Below are 15,628 nucleotides of genomic sequence, written 5' to 3' on the forward strand. Positions count from 1 at the left end.
AGCCTTCTGCTTGCGTGTTGTAACGTTAATTCTCTCAATTTATTATTTTTTTGGTGGGGTAGAGAAAAGGGAAAATATGTTAACTGGAGATCTAGGAATATAACACGAACTATAACCAACCACAGACTTAGCTGAAGCCCACAAAAATTTACTTCTGAATCAGGATTAGATGGAAAGTATTAATTCATTACATCATGGAAATATACAGTATTTACATTAATCCCACTCTAACAAAAAAGTCATCATAATGATTTTAAAGTGGACAGTCTTTATTTACAATTTTGTTGGCAAAAGGTGAAGGGAAAATTTAAAACATTTTAAACAGAGGGCACCAGAGGTGATGTATCAATTCATAAATTTGCATCTTCGGTATCCATCTGATCAGATAAAGCAAACCAACACTTATAGGAGCACGGACATCTCAATCTGAAACAGCTCCATTTAAAGTACATTGCTCAAATAATTCAGGTGGTTTCTAAATCAACTTAATTACTTATTAAAAGATGCAGTTCTGGTGAAGAATGCTGTTTTTGTACCTGGCAGCAACATTCCCTCTTAAACTTGCACACTGGCAAAGCAGTTACACCTCCTACTTTTAGCTGAAATTTACAACAATCTCATTTTCTGTGATGTCAGCTCTCTCAATTCAATTCTGAACTACTCTGAATATTTTACTGTGAAGTGTAGTCGAGACTGCAGCAGTCGAGGCTGGAGGAAATAATCCTGATGTCTGACGTGCCTTCCAGCATCAGTTGGGGAAACCCTAAAAATCCTGTTCAAGAATTCTAGGTGAAAATATGTAGTCAGCTTCCACTTTGTCACAAGGACTTCAAATTCTTATTCTTCATTCCTCTAAATCAAGCGTGTTTAATTCTTCTTCTAGTTCATCCAAGTCCTCTCCAGTAAAAAGATTTTCATCAACAGGAACAGCATCAATGACTCCATTTTCCTGTTCTTCCTCTTCTTCAGTGTCCTCTTCCGAATAAATGTGCTCCCCATTCTCTAACCCACCTCCTGAAGCTTCACTTAACTTGGTATCTAAAAATAATTTTAAAAAATTACAGGATCTAGCATTACAAGTTCTTACATTGAATCATTAAAAAACTATTGACACTAAACAGACTCCAAAATTGCTTTTGAGTCTGCCAGTTCAGAAGTTGTTATGTTTGAAAAATATGCTCAATTATTTTCATCAGATGTGATATAGTGATATGGGGCATCTTTCAAGTCATACATGCAGCACTGACCCCTATATTTCACTTTACTGAATTCATTGGGATTACATGTGGATTCAAAGGATTAGTTTTAAATATTATAAAATTAAACCAAAGAGTTTGGGTAGAAACATATACATATTTGAAACCCTTATCTTAACGAACTGCTTTGTACTATTATATTGTTAGTACTACGCCTTTATTTTCATATTACTGTAATTGTTAACAGCCTGGTTACTCAGGCCCACTCACCTGTTCTGGGGCAGTCCACCCAAAATCTTGCCCACCATGACTTCTTGTATAATAAACTGTTGTTAAATGCGGGAGACTACCCATTTTAATGCCCAATTCTCAGGGCGATAATGTGACTCTGACCTTCCCTTATTGTGTCCCATGCCTTGCGGATGGCATTCAAATCACCACAATGCCCCACACCAATGTTCCAGAGTTTTCCTGGGACTTGCACTCCCCACTGGAGCATACAGTCATTGTGCTCTCACACTGGCATATCTTAATAACTACAAATATGGCCTCTGGCCCATCTAATACCTTAGGTGTCTGTAGACTTACCTGGGCTTGGCTGCCTTCCTCTCTGGGGTTATATCCTTGAGTGAATTTCTCATGGGAGTTGGCCCCTGTGCTATACTTCAGGTCTCTTTCATGCCCCTTACTTGGCACACCCCCAGTGTAGCTCTTCAGGCCCTCATACACAGGCTCTGCTCTACACCTAAATATGCATAGCACTTTGGGTCACCCTTGTGCACCCTACGCTATGCGGGCCCTTATCTATTTTAATCTACTATGCCCCACCACTGAGGCAACCAGGGTCTTTACCCCTGCATGGGCTCAGGTGTCCAGAGAGGTGCCTGGCCCCGACCCTGGGTAACCCTCCAGGGTGTGGGGGCTAGGGTTATAAGGTGCTGGGGGCTAGGGTTATACGGTGCCCCTACTCACCTTTCACTGGGGAGGTAAGTGGCCTTGCATTTCTGGGGGGCTGCTCCACTATGAGCAGACCCACCAGGCCATCCTTCCTCAGAAGGGTGTAGTTTTTAGTTATATGCAGGACCAGGAACCTCCTGCTATTCCCATAGGTCCTGCCCTTACCTCCAGGGTGTTCTAAGCAGAACCTGAGCTGGGTGTTACTCCTTCAGCTGCCAGCAGCAAAGTGCTGTGGCAGCCCTGAGGGCCTGGACCTAAAATGGAGCCTGATCAGCCCCTTCTCCAAATCCTATCCAGTCAGGTGCCTGCTTCATTAGGGCTAGCCAGCACCTGCCAGCTGCCCTGCTGACTGCTCTTACAGCCCTTAAAGTGGCAGGCACTGCAGGTGCTCTGCCACAGTAATGCTGAAGAAACACATTTAAATAGCAAGGTGAAATCCCCATCTCCCGAAGTTTACAACCTAACTCAAGTTAACTAGCAAGGTTAAAGGTGAACTTAAAGATATTGGTGCAAAAAAGTCTAATAAAAAAAGGAAAAATATTAAGAGATTACATAAGGTAAGTTATCACAAGTAAAGTGTTTACTTTTTCGTAGGCTACACAATACAGGTAACCCACACTGCTATTTAAACAGCACCAAGTTACCAGGTAATAAGTGAACTTACCATCTTTTTCTACTGAAGTGTACATACTGAATCTCTCAGGACTAGCCACGGTAATACCAGTCTCATCTACAGCTTTTGGGACATACAGGTGCAAATCTATATCATTTACCTTCTCAGGCTCTTCAACCTGAAACAAGAGGTAAGTTCTTTGAAAGTACTCATTGTTTTCATCCTAGCACTTAAGTTGATGTGAAAAGGAAGATTTTCTTAAAAATAATAAAATAAACCCTGTATTAAGCAATGGCCAGTTAAGAAATAAAAACAATTCAATAATTGCTTTTAATAGAAAACCTGTCAAGACCAAGAATCATAGAAAGTTGGGGTTGGAAGGTACCTCAGGAAGTCATCTGCCTGCTCAGGAACCCTCTGCTCAAAGCAGAACCATCCCTAACTAGATCACAGAATCATAGAAGTAGGGTCGGAAGGGACCTTGTAGATCTTCAAGCCCGACCCCCTGCCTGGGCGGGAGAAAAAGACTGGACTCAAATGAGTCCAGCCGGGTAGTCATCAAGCCTCTTCTTAAAGATCTCTAGGGTAGGAGCCAGCACCACTTCCCTAGGAAGCTGGTTCCAGCTCCTAGCCGCCCTAACTGTGAAGTAGTTCTTGCAGATGTCTAATATAAGTCTACTCTCTAATAACTTGTGTCCATTGTTCCTTGTCATCCCAGGGCGCGGTGGGGAAACAGTGTCTCCCCTAAACCCTTCTGGTCCCCCCTAGTGAGTTTATAGACAGTCACCAGGTCCCCCCTCAGCCTTCTCTTGTGAAGGCTGAACAGGTTTAGGTCCTGCAGTCTTTCATTGTAGGGTCTGCCCTGTAGTCCCCGGATCATGCGGGTGACCCTCCTCTGGACCCTTTCAATGTTGTCCACATCCCTCCTGAAATGGGGCGCAAAGAACTAGACACAGTACTCCAGCTGTGGCCTGACCAGCATCACATAGAGGGGGAGGATCACCTCCCTGGCTCTACTTGAGATGCGCCTGTGGATGCATGACAAGGTCCGGTTAGCCCTGCCAACCGTGACCTCACATTGTCGGCCCATGTTCATCTTGGAGTCAATAATGACTCCAAGATCCCTTTCTGCCTCCGTGCTCTCCAGAAGGGAGTTTCCCATTCTATAAGTGTGCTGCTGGTTTCTACTGCCTAAGTGCAGCACTCTGCTCTTGTCAGTATTGAAACGCACCTTATGTCAGCCCACTCCTGTAACCTATCCAGGTCTTGTTGCAGTCTTTCCCTCCCTACTAGCGTGCTCACCTCACCCCAAATTTTGGTATCATCAGCAAATTTAAACAGGCTGCATTTCACCCCATCATCCAAATCGCTGATGAAGAAATTGAACAGCGCAGGCCCCAGGACTCAGCCCTGGGGGACTCCGCTGCCCACTTCCCCCCAGGTCGAATATGACCCGTCCACCACCACCCTCTGAGTACGACCCTTGAGCCAATCTGCAATCCATCTGACTGTGGAGGCATCAATGCCACAGTCGCCTAGTTTTTTTTAATGAGGATGGGGTGGGAGACGGTGTCAAAGGCCTTGCTGAAGTCTAGAAAGACTACGTCCATGGCAACACCTGCATCCATTGTCTTTGTGACCTGATCATAAAAGGCAATCAGGTTGGTCCGACAAGACCTGCCCCTAATGAAACCGTGCTGGTTGCCCTTAAGCATCATCCCTGAAGCCGGCCCATCACAGATGTGCTCCTTGAGGATCTTCTCAAAGAGTTTCCCAAGGCTAGAGGTAAGACTGATGGGCCTATAGTTGCCCGGGTACTTTCTTTCCTTTTTTGAAGATGGGGACCACATTAGCTATATTCCAGTCATCTGGCACCTGGCCCGAGCACCACAAGCGCTCGCAGAGCTGTGCCAAGGGCCCTGCAATAACCCCAGCTAGCTCCCTCAACACCCTGGGGTGGAGAGCATCTGGACCTGCTGACTTGAAGACGTCCAGCCCCTCCAGAAGCTCTCTAACCCAGTCCTACCCAACCTGAGGTCTGGAGGCATTTCCCTCAAGCCCATCTGGCATCCCAGCAGGGAAGTCCCAGTCCCTGCACAAGAAAACGGACATGATCATCCCAGCCAAAGCTTTGTCTAGCCAGGTTTTGAAAACCTCCAAAAGTGAAGTTTTCACCACCTCTCTGGGTAACCTGTTCCAGTGTTTTACTACCCTCTGAGATAATTCTTCTTAATGCCTAACTAAACTTCCCTTGCTGCAAATTGAGACCATTGGGTCTTCGTTCTGTCATCTGCCACCACTGAGAACAGTCTAGCTCCATTCTCTTTTGAGGCCCCCTTCAGGTAGTTAAAGGCTGGTATTAAATCTGTTCTCAGTCTCCTATTCTTTAGATTACCGTATTTTTCGGACCATAAGACGCACTTTTTCCCCCCCAAAAGTGGGGGGAAAACGAGGGTGCGTCTTATGGTCCGAAGGTGTGTGTCCTGGGGAGACGGGGCGGAGCTTGCCCGCGGAGGCGGCGGAGCCCGAGCGGGACACCCGCCGCTTGTTTATGCCGTGTCCCAGGGAGACGGGGCGGAGCTTGCCCGCGGAGGCGGCGGAGCCCGAGCAGGACATCCGCCGCTTGTTTACACCGGAAGCCGGCGCCCGTGGCGGTGGCCAGGAGCCGGCAATAAAAATGGCCAGCCGGAACACACATAGTCTCTCCTGCCATAAAAACTGGGTGCGTCTTATGGTCAGGTGCGTCTTATGGTCCGAAAAATACAGTAAATGGGCATTTGTATCCATGTTTGCGCCACAGCACTGGGCACTTTTAAAAGCACCCAGCGCTGTGGTGTATACATTTGTATAAATGGTGAAATGCACGTCAATGCTAAGAAAATAGCAGCGGCATGCTTTTGAACTAAAACACATCCAAGGTGTTTTAGTTCAGAAGTACACCACTGCCATTTTCTGCACCCTGATGCACACTTCAGCACTTGTGCACTGCTCTGCATGACGTGCAGGTGTATATATCAACTCACATGCAGAACAGACTCAATTAGACATGTTGGATCTCTGGTGCATCGCAGCATGGAAACGTATGTGTATAAGTACCCAATAAGCCCAGTTCCCTCAACCTGTCCTCGTAAGACACGTCTCCCAGCCCTCTCATCATTTTTGTCACCCTCTGCTGGACTCTCTCCAATTTGTCCACAAGCTTTCTATAGCGGTGTAGTGGGGGGGCAAAACTGAACACAGTACTCCAGATTTGGCCTCATGAGTGTTGAAAAGAGGGGAATAATCACTTGGCTTGATCTACTGGCAACACACCTACCAATGCAGCCCAATATTCTATTAGCCTTCTTGGCAAAACTTACTCTAATTTTTTTTTTAACAAAACCTGAAATATTACAGGTACGAGCTAATATTTCCTTCTTTACCTCATCTTCACTAGGTCCTTGAGAATACTGGGTGTCATCAGCTTCTTCATCATCTGCGTCAACCAATTCAGGCCGAAACTCGAACACTTCACGTCCACTGATCTATCAAAGAAAAAACAGATATTAATATTTAAACAATGCTAACTATTATTTATAACACTATTAAAAAAAACAAACATATGCACTCAGTTTAAATCTAAGCCAGCCACCTTACTATAAAGCTTATTAATTTTTTCCTCTCACAATAAGAAACTCTATGTAAAACATACCACAAGTGCTTTGCCAGCTTTGAAGTCTGCTTTTCTCCTTTCCATATCTTGCTCAGCCTTGTCAATCTTTTCTTGTCTTTTTCTTTTCTTCCACGCAAGAAAAGACTCTAAGGTGATTTTGGTAACGTTTGGTCCTAAGGCAGCACGCTGCACAAATAAAGAGAAACTAATTAAAGCTAATTTTTGTGAAAACAGTTTAGGAAATCTTTCCTCACAAATTAGAAAGACTGAGATGATGTTTCATAAAGATTTTTTGTACAAGATATTTGACTTCTCTAGTGTGTTCTGAACTCCTACTATTACTTAGGGTGAAATGAAGCAATCAAATTTACAATCAAAAAGCTAACTTAATACTCTTGTCAGATGAATAAAACAGAGAAATTAACACTTTCTAAACAAGTAATCATTTTTCAAACAACTGGGAACATTTCACTCAAGTGGCTATAAACACAGGCAAACAGCACCTCACTTGAAGTTGTTAATAGTAGTGCTTGACTGCACAAGATTCAAAGACAAACTACGTAACATTTAGGAATCAGTGACTGACAGCTTGCTATTACTTTACCTCTCTTTCTATTAGATCTTCTAAAGAAATTTCTTCTTGCTTTTCTTCTTTCTTTTTGTCTTTTTTCAGTACAAAACCAGGAGGGAGAGCATGACGGTACATACAGTTGTCTCCTCCACCAGGACAAACCCAAAACCATCCATACTTATTGTTTTCAATAGCATCAAGAAAATATTTGCAGACCTACATAAAAGAGTAGCTGTTAGTGTTGCACTCTGCCTTCCTTCCACACCCCATCACTTTCTACAGTTTAAGTGAATGCATGTTATGTATTTAAGAATAGCATTGTAGCAAAACTCAATAATTTACAACTATTGTTAAATTACTATGTGAATGACCAAAATCTAAAACAAAATAAATCTGGATGTATTTGGACTAAGAAACAAAGAAAACAACAAGGGCACTTCAAGAGGGACATGGAGAACCTGGAGAGGGTCCAGAGGAGGGCCATCGTATGGTTGAGGGCCTCCGTGGCCAGCCCTATGAGAAAAGGCTGAGGGACCTGAATCTCTTCAGTCTCCACAAGAGGAGACTGAGGGGGGAACTTGTGGCTGCATACAATCTTATCAGGGGCCAGCAGCAGGGACTCGGGGAAAGTCTGTTCACCAGGGCCCCCCTTGGAGTCACCAGGAACAACGGCCACAAGCTGAGGGAGGATAGGTTTAGGTTAGATATTAGGAAGAACTACTTCACTGTAAGGGTAGCCAGAGCCTGGAATAGGCTTCCCAGAGAGGTGGTGCTCTCACCTTCCCTGGAGATCTTGAAGAGGAGACTGGATAGGCACCTGGCTGGGGTCTTATGACCCCTGCCACCCCCAGTGCTCCTTCCTGCCCATGGCAGGGGGTCGGACTAGATGATCTGTCTAGGTCCCTTCCGACTCATTGATTCTATGATTTTTAAATAAAGCCAAAAAAAATTAAATGGTCTCACTTGACAATCTAAAAAACTCTCCCACAAGACAAAAAACCCAGCATTCCTGTACAAATCAAGACAGAAAAGTATACAAAAAACAAACCCACAGTTCCTCATTCTCTTTGGGAGTCTCATCTGAGGCATTAACAACATAAGGGGCCTGGAGACCATACTACACTGAACGCTTCAGGAATTTCTATTCAGTGTACTGCTTTGCGAGGTACTGACAACATGCATTTCATTCCTCAGAACAGTCAGTTTGGAAACTTTAACAAGCAATTCACCATTTTTACTATAATTTCCATGCTGTTTACATAATTTATTCTTAACCATGTTATAAAAAATAAGCATAACCCACAAGATTATGCAAGGACTAGAAAAAAATGTCTAAATTAGTAGGTTTTTAAAAAAATCTGCTGCCCTGCCTCCCCACAATAAAGATTAAACTATATATATTCACTTCCTGACTATTTCTTTGCTCCAGTCTGAAAGCATACTAATATGCTATGTTTACAATCAAATGTAACTATGTACTGGCAAATGTAACTATGAACATTCAACTCTTGCAAGTAGTATGCTATTGTATATAATTTAACTAATTACTATAATTAATTTACTCTGCATGTAGTTTTGGTGTCATTTCTGTTTTTGAAAGAACAGCTTATTGTATTTAGTCCCCAAATGTACCCATATGTGAAAGTATATTTTAAAGTTATAGGAAAGTCCTGTTTCCTTAAGAAAATGCAAATATATTTTCAGCGAGCCCACAGGTGATTCCAAGAAACCTCTCAATACATTACTTGACAAACTGAATACCTTTCTAAACGTTAAGTTCCCCTAAGACCATCTAATAATTACTAAAACCCAATGCAAGAAAAAAGACGCACTATTTGAGTTTTGGGTTTTTTCTTTTCCGCCTCACCATGCTTCTTGTTCACTACCTCTTCCAGCTTTTTCTCATCCCAATTATCCATTGTATCTAGATATAAACAGTTCAAGTTATAAATGGTAAGAACAAATGATTTCACTTGCACCTCAATTTATGCCAAAATTCTAAGTCTCCATATCAATTTGAGTTAGATTCTGCACTTCAAAATACAAAACAATGTTATTCACCTGTTTAGGATCTTCTCTAAGATATCTCACTATAATTTTCAAAGTTTTGCTATCTTTTTAAAAAATTCATTTATAACCTTTTATTTGAAAAAGTGTCAAAGATTTTATATTTCCCCTCTTACACAAGAAGGAAGGAAGGACAAAGTGGGACAGCAGCCAGAAACAGGACAGAGTAATGTGAGCAGAGAAAGCACTTCAAGGCAGAAGGCAAAGCAGGGAATTCCATACCATTCCTTGTGCATGGAAAAACACAGACATTAAGGGGAGGGGAAGGCTGCCTAAGTGTCAAGACACTAGCTTGAATAATTAAGTTGTGTGTGGTCCTTGTGCACCACTTTAAGGGTAGAATACAGTGCTATGTTAATGCAAAAAGTAGCAAATCCATCTCAGTTCAGCTTTTTAACCCATGCTGGGCAAGTGTAAACACAAAAAGCATTCTATGTTCAGCAAATTATTGTGGGCGAGAAATGAAGCCAGACAAGCCACTGAGGCACCCTGAATTGTGCAGTCCATCCCCCTCTCCCTCGCATACACTTTGCATGCATACAGTGCTGTTTGCAAGAAGTCACAGTACACATGCTTTTTCTGGGGTCTCAATATTTGCAGAAGCAACTGGAAATGAGGGGGAAAAAAATCAGCTATTATATGGACTTGCCACTTCTTTATTTAAATACTCTGTGGACCACAAGTGCTTATCCTATAGCATTTTTGGGGTTAAGCTGATCCTTTGATATAGAATCTAGAAAATAAACTGAAATCCACACTTGGAAGGGAACATTCTCAAAGGTTAGCTTATTTATTCATTATCTGTATTGTTGTAATACTCAGAGCTCTACTCATAGATCAAGACTCCATTGGGCTGGGCACTTTACAAACATCAGGAAAAGAATATCTGTGCCCTGAACTGCTTGTGGATTCAACTCAGAACTTATGCTTTAGAGGGCAGCGCAGGTGGCATCTTAAAGACAGCTTTTGATCAGAGAAAGTTAGGGTCAGAATGATACAAGCTGTCAGCTATAAAAGCTTATGCTATTCTGAATGAGTTATTCTCTCAGGTAACATCCTGCTCTGCCTTCTGACTTCAGACTAACATGGCTAACTATCTCTCTACTGATAGAAAACTCTAGAAGAAAGGGTTGTCCGTTATTTTCTAGAAGCAACATACCTTTTTCAAGGTCTTCATCTCTTGCATCAATGTAAACACTTCGCTTTTCACACTTTCTTTCCAAAGATAAATCATGAGAAAACTTGCACTTGTCTCCTTTAGTGCACTGTCCTTGCTTGAAGAAAGCACAAACTACTGATTTGGGGTCTGCACCTGTGTCACCAGAAATTTAATATTTAGTGTCTCATCAGGGAGTAGCACTAAAGGTGGTGTTAAGATTGTTTATGAAGTATTCTGAAAAGCATTAACATGGGATTTTCAGTTGTTAAACATCAAGCTGTACACAAGAATGCAAAAGTAATTTTATTTTAAAAAGTTAAGAATGAGGGATTTCTCTCTCAGAACTCATCTTTCTGCCTCAATTCTTCAAGCACGGTTCTATGTTTTAGTTCTCATACGCTTCATACCTAGTGCCTTAAGCATAGAGTGTGCTAAGAGTCCTTATTTAAAAGTATGTTGGTATTTAACGAACTACAGACATCAACATGAAGCGTTATTAACTCATGCCCTATTCTACTTATTACAATAAGAGCTAGATATCAAGGGTCTTTTCTATACAATTTTATTTTTTTATATATTGCTCCTATGATGCCAAGATAAGCACTTTTGGGATATCAATTTTTTTGTGCGTACTGATTACTTAAACAGCAAATTATTAAGTATCTCATGTACCCAATACCAGCCTTAAAACAAACAGGACCTAGTTAGTTCAGGGCTGCTTTTAGAAACCCCAAAATTGATGGCTTCCAATCAGTTTCACTAACTGCACTGTTAAATGAAGTTCAGTAACATTACAAGTTAGGCAGATTGCTTACACAGTTAATGGGTTTATATACACTTAATATGTAGGTAAGTGATGTTTGTTATAATGTAAGCATCAGAAAAAAAAATATCAGGGAATACTTTCTGTTATGCACTTAAAGATATTAGGGCCTAATCCAATAAATTTATGTAAGGAGCACATACTGGAGCTGTTCAGAGAACAAAGTTACTAAAATAAGCCAAGTTAGAATTATTTACTCATTGATATGCAGCTAGGGTCTGTGAACATGTTTTTATCTGGTGCAGGTAAAATACTAACACAATGAAACACAAGCTAAAAGTTTAAGCAGTTTACCTTTACTAATTTTCTGGGCAGCAACTACAGGTTTGAAGAGTTCATTTAGTTCCTGTAGTTCTTTCTTCTTATCTTCTTTCTTTAATTTCTTTTCACTTTCAGCTTGAGCAGCCTATAATCATCCCAGATTTGAAGCGATTAGTAATGTAGGAGAACTAAGAAACAAACCTTACATAAACTATATACCAATAATATACACATCATGCAATATTGATAGAAACAACACAACTGCCTTCAGGAGGTGCCAGTATGTTTCTCTGCCTTGCATTTAATAACCAGTGCCACAGCAGTATTCTAAGCAAATGGCAGCTCCATACAGTTTGAATCACTTCCTAGAATCTTGGTTACACCCAAAAGCTGTGTACAGTGACATCATTTCCAAGCATTTAGCACCTGCACATGTGCATCATGACATAATCTGTTGGTCTTATGTTGCTCCTCTCCCTGAGCCTCCAAGTTCAAACCATGAGACTTGGAGAATTTCACTTTAAAGTGCTGAAATGGCACATATGCAAACACATAACCCCTCTGGTCCAAGTGTTAAAAGTGACAGATTTTAATACTTACACATAGTTTAAGATTGTATTTTGCCCTATGACAAAATAGAAATGCTCTGCATGTGCACATGTTTTAGCCCAATAGTCTCAGGGCTGTCCAATTTCTAAGTAGTTGCAGACTGTGCTGAGCAATCCACAGAAGCTGGAGGAGGGAGGATCAGTCAAGAGATCCAGTGGACAGGGGAAGAGAGGGACCATGGAGGGAAAGTGTGTCAAAGGCCAGGATCGAGTGACACTTGGACCAGAGGGGGAAAGACTAAATAAAGGCAGCATCAGCCCATATGTCATGAGATGAGCACTCACAGGCCACACGCAGCTTGCAGGCCACCAGGTAGACAGCCCAGGTCTAAGTAATTAAGGCACTAGCTCAAAGGGAAGGAGACCCAGGCTCTAGGTCCACTCACCCAGAGGTTTGGACCTACATTTTCTGTTTTCCAGTAAAGTGCTCTCTAGCTACCAGATCACATTACCTAGCTCAGGGGTGGGCAAAATGTGGCCTGCCAGGCCATTCTATCCGGCCTGTGGGGCACCTAACAAATTTAGAAAATTAATATTTATCTGCCCCTGGACACCTCTTATGCAGCCCTTGACGCCTTGCCAAAACTCAGTAAGCGGCCCTCCGCCCAAAATAACGTTCCGCCCCTGACTCCAGCCCTTTTCAAGCAGCTGACTTGCCATACTTGTATTTAATATTCCTAAATGCACCAGGAAAGTTTCTGTCAAACTAGGAGCAGGGGCCCATGGAAACATCCATTTCGCTGAGCAATACACTCTCTGGCTATTTTATAAAGAAGTTAACCCGTTATGACAGAAGTGTGCTAGCCATAGTACATTAGGTAAGTAACAGTAAAGACAGCAACTCCACCTCTACATCTTATTAGGGTCTATACAAGATCTTACAACTCACTGAAAAAAAAAAATACCAGTAGATTTCTATTGCTTACCTGGCGGGGATTCTGTTGCCCAAATTTAACTTGATGAGTCACAGCCTTGATAAACTTCTGCTGCTTAGCACCTTTCTTATTCTTTAAACCAAAGGTTTTGTCCTAAATTAGAAGAGATTTGTATAATGATAACAACTTAAAGAGTAAGTGAAACAAACACTATTTACTACTGCTTTCAAATTTTTAAACCATAAAACTGGTACATTTGCTTCCTGTAGAACTCCTCTGATCTAAGGAAATGGGCACTGAGTGAACATCTAAGACAAAATTATACACTCTGAAAAATGAAGAGGGGGTGTTGTTTTTTTTTTTTAAATCATGTTTCTCTCACAAGCATGTAGCTTTAGTGTCCAATACCTAAAAGCTGTCCATTCTTAGCCAGGGTAAAAGCAAGACATTTTTTAGATGTAATTAATATGTTTTAAACAAAAACACAGCTGTAACTTCCTTTCAAAAAGGTGTTCTGAACATAGGTTCTAAACATACAATTTGGCTGTAACCTCTGGTTATAATATTAAAAAAAGGATGAAAGACCAATTTACAAGATGAAGCCTATACAAGAATAGTCATGGAACGTATTAAAAACCAGTAGATTAAAAAAAATCATTAATAAATATTTGGTATATACTGTATAATAAATTCCAAGTCTTAAAAGGCAGTTATAAATGGCTGAACTAAATCTGACCAGATGATGCTAGAGTAATAAAATAGGTGGAATATAATTTTATATCCCATGCATTAGACTAAATTCACAATATGAGCTCTGTCATTTCAGATGTCAAACTAAAACGTGTATCTGACTTCCAAAAAACCTTGTCAGTTTTTTTTCTATTTTCCACTATGGAGTCTCTGTACTCTATACTGATCACAGATTTATAAAAAGATTTTTTTACTTAAAAATTATTTTAAGTAACTTCCAAGATGTAGTATAACCAATACATTGTTTCTTATTCTGAAATGTGTCTGAGTGATGACAGCTGGTTGGTCTGAACATCCTCTTTTACAATAAAAAACCTTTTTAGAAACTGCCTCCCCCCCACAGTATCAAATGTTAGGAGAATTAGGATCTTCAGTACACCAAATTGTGTGAAAGGCACAAACTGTGCGAGACCCTATATTAGAGACCATTTTTTGTGGTTGAACTACCAAACTGTTGCTAGTTCTTACAATGGGTGACCTAGAGACTCCAGCCCAAGGTATCTTGCTGCTGCTACTTTTTGGTATGATTAGTTGTGCTGTAGTTATTCATCTGCATGTCCTTTTCCTCTACAGAGGTACTGTTATTTGAACTGCAGTTTACATGTATCATCTGTAAGATATTACGATCCAACGTGACAAGAGCATATGCAAGATTCAAGGCATTTTCAACGATGGACCAAGCAGCTGAAACAAGGAGTCCTCAGAGTGTTCAATTTGTTGGCATATTTGTATTCCAAGTGTTCCAGTGCAGGACACAATATTTTTAAGATCTCTCTGGTCTTTAACCAATTTTGCCTTGTACATCAAATAACATACCCAACTCATAAGACACTGTTATTAAAAAAAATTCTAAGTTTTTTTTTGTAGCAGCACTTACTGAAGAAAAAGACACCTGCTTTCAAGGTGCTGATGGCCCTCTGTCTACACCAAGAAGTATCTATTCACTCTGCATCCACCCCCCCCCCACCGATTTCCAGTGTCTTATGAAAGGGATATCCTTCTATACGAGCTCAATTAAAAGATTTATGCAAAAGCCTAACAGATCCTTTTATACCCCTATCTGCAGTAACAATGTAGCTCATTTATTTCTCTGTCATGTCTGTTTCCCTTTGATCTATTTGTTACTTTGCACTAGTTACAATATAAACCATTGATAACAAGGTGTTGGCTTAAACATCACTTGGGACAGCAGAGTCATCAGAACAGGAATCTCAACTAGTTGCTCTTTTATTGAAGGAGTTGGAATATACAGTTGGAGCAACAAGGTCATGTAGGACAACTGGCAAGACTGGAAACTAACAAGAAGCGCACCTATCTCCAGATTACTTTACATGAAACCTCCTGTGAAACATCTTATTTGAAGCATCAGACATAAACGTTTGCTGGTAAGGCTCTGCAGAGAGCAGGGTTTTGTTGGGCCATTATAAAATATCTCCTCCAACACCACGAGAGCAGCGTGCCAGAAACCCCAGGACGATGCTGTCAGCAGGAGATAAAGCCAAGCTAAGAATAGGACACGATCCCGCGGCGGGACCCACCCGCTCCAACGCCCGTCGTCGGCCCAGCTCCGTCGCGGGCTCCGTTCCCGACCTCCCGCAGGGATCCCCGGGCCCAAGGCAGCGCGGAGCGGGGAGAAGCCGGTTAGTTTCCAACGGGGTTGGGGGGCGGCCGAAAGAGGAAGAAGGGGCCAGGGCCTAGGGCCCCGGCCGCTGCCGCCACGCTCACCTCGATGATCTTCTCCTTCTTCTTCTGGTCCGCCTTCTTGTTGCCCCCCGCCGGCGGCGGCTGCTGCTGCTTCTTGGGGGGCATCGCGGGGGCGGGGGCGGGCAGCGGCCGCTCGCGCTCGGGCTCCGGCTCCGGCTGGGCCGCGACCGCAAAGCGCGGAAGGGGGCGGGGCGAGGACGACGCGCGCGCGCGAAGCGCCGACGTTTAACTAGGGGGCTCTTTGCGACACCGTCAGTGGCGGTCGCCGCGGGGCATCCTGGGAGCGCAGCTGCTTCTGGGCGGGGCAGGGTGCGCCGTCTCGCGAGGATGTCGGCGGCTCTTGCTGCCCTGACCTTGCTGAGATCGTTCTGGTGGAAGGCTTGTGTTTGCTT

At 42.4% G+C, this 15,628-nt stretch overlaps 2 protein-coding genes across 2 annotated transcripts in view; one reads left to right on the forward strand and one right to left on the reverse strand.

Moving 5' to 3' along the window:
• Positions 1-248: 248 nt before the first annotated feature.
• On the reverse strand, positions 249-15,435 carry ZC3H15 (zinc finger CCCH-type containing 15). Its single transcript, XM_090045282.1, has 10 exons — positions 15,258-15,435; positions 12,834-12,935; positions 11,333-11,444; positions 10,216-10,368; positions 8,822-8,913; positions 7,023-7,205; positions 6,458-6,604; positions 6,189-6,290; positions 2,818-2,944; positions 249-1,038 (listed from the first exon to the last, which is right to left on the reverse strand). The coding sequence occupies exons 1-10, from the start codon at positions 15,339-15,341 to the stop codon at positions 845-847; spliced, it is 1,296 nt and encodes a 431-aa protein (XP_089901408.1). The 5' UTR covers positions 15,342-15,435; the 3' UTR covers positions 249-844.
• The window catches only part of LOC149867385 (uncharacterized), a 181,610-nt gene continuing 180,584 nt past the window's right edge, over positions 14,603-15,628 (forward strand). Inside the window, exon 1 of the mRNA XM_090045283.1 lies at positions 14,603-15,172. Coding sequence (XP_089901409.1) covers positions 15,009-15,172 — 164 coding nt within the window. The 5' untranslated portion in view covers positions 14,603-15,008. The remainder of the gene's footprint in view (positions 15,173-15,628) is intronic.

This window comes from Crocodylus siamensis, chromosome 4, assembly GCF_052110815.1.
Source record: "Crocodylus siamensis isolate JL-2025a chromosome 4, ASM5211081v1, whole genome shotgun sequence".
Taxonomy (NCBI): domain Eukaryota; kingdom Metazoa; phylum Chordata; order Crocodylia; family Crocodylidae; genus Crocodylus; species Crocodylus siamensis.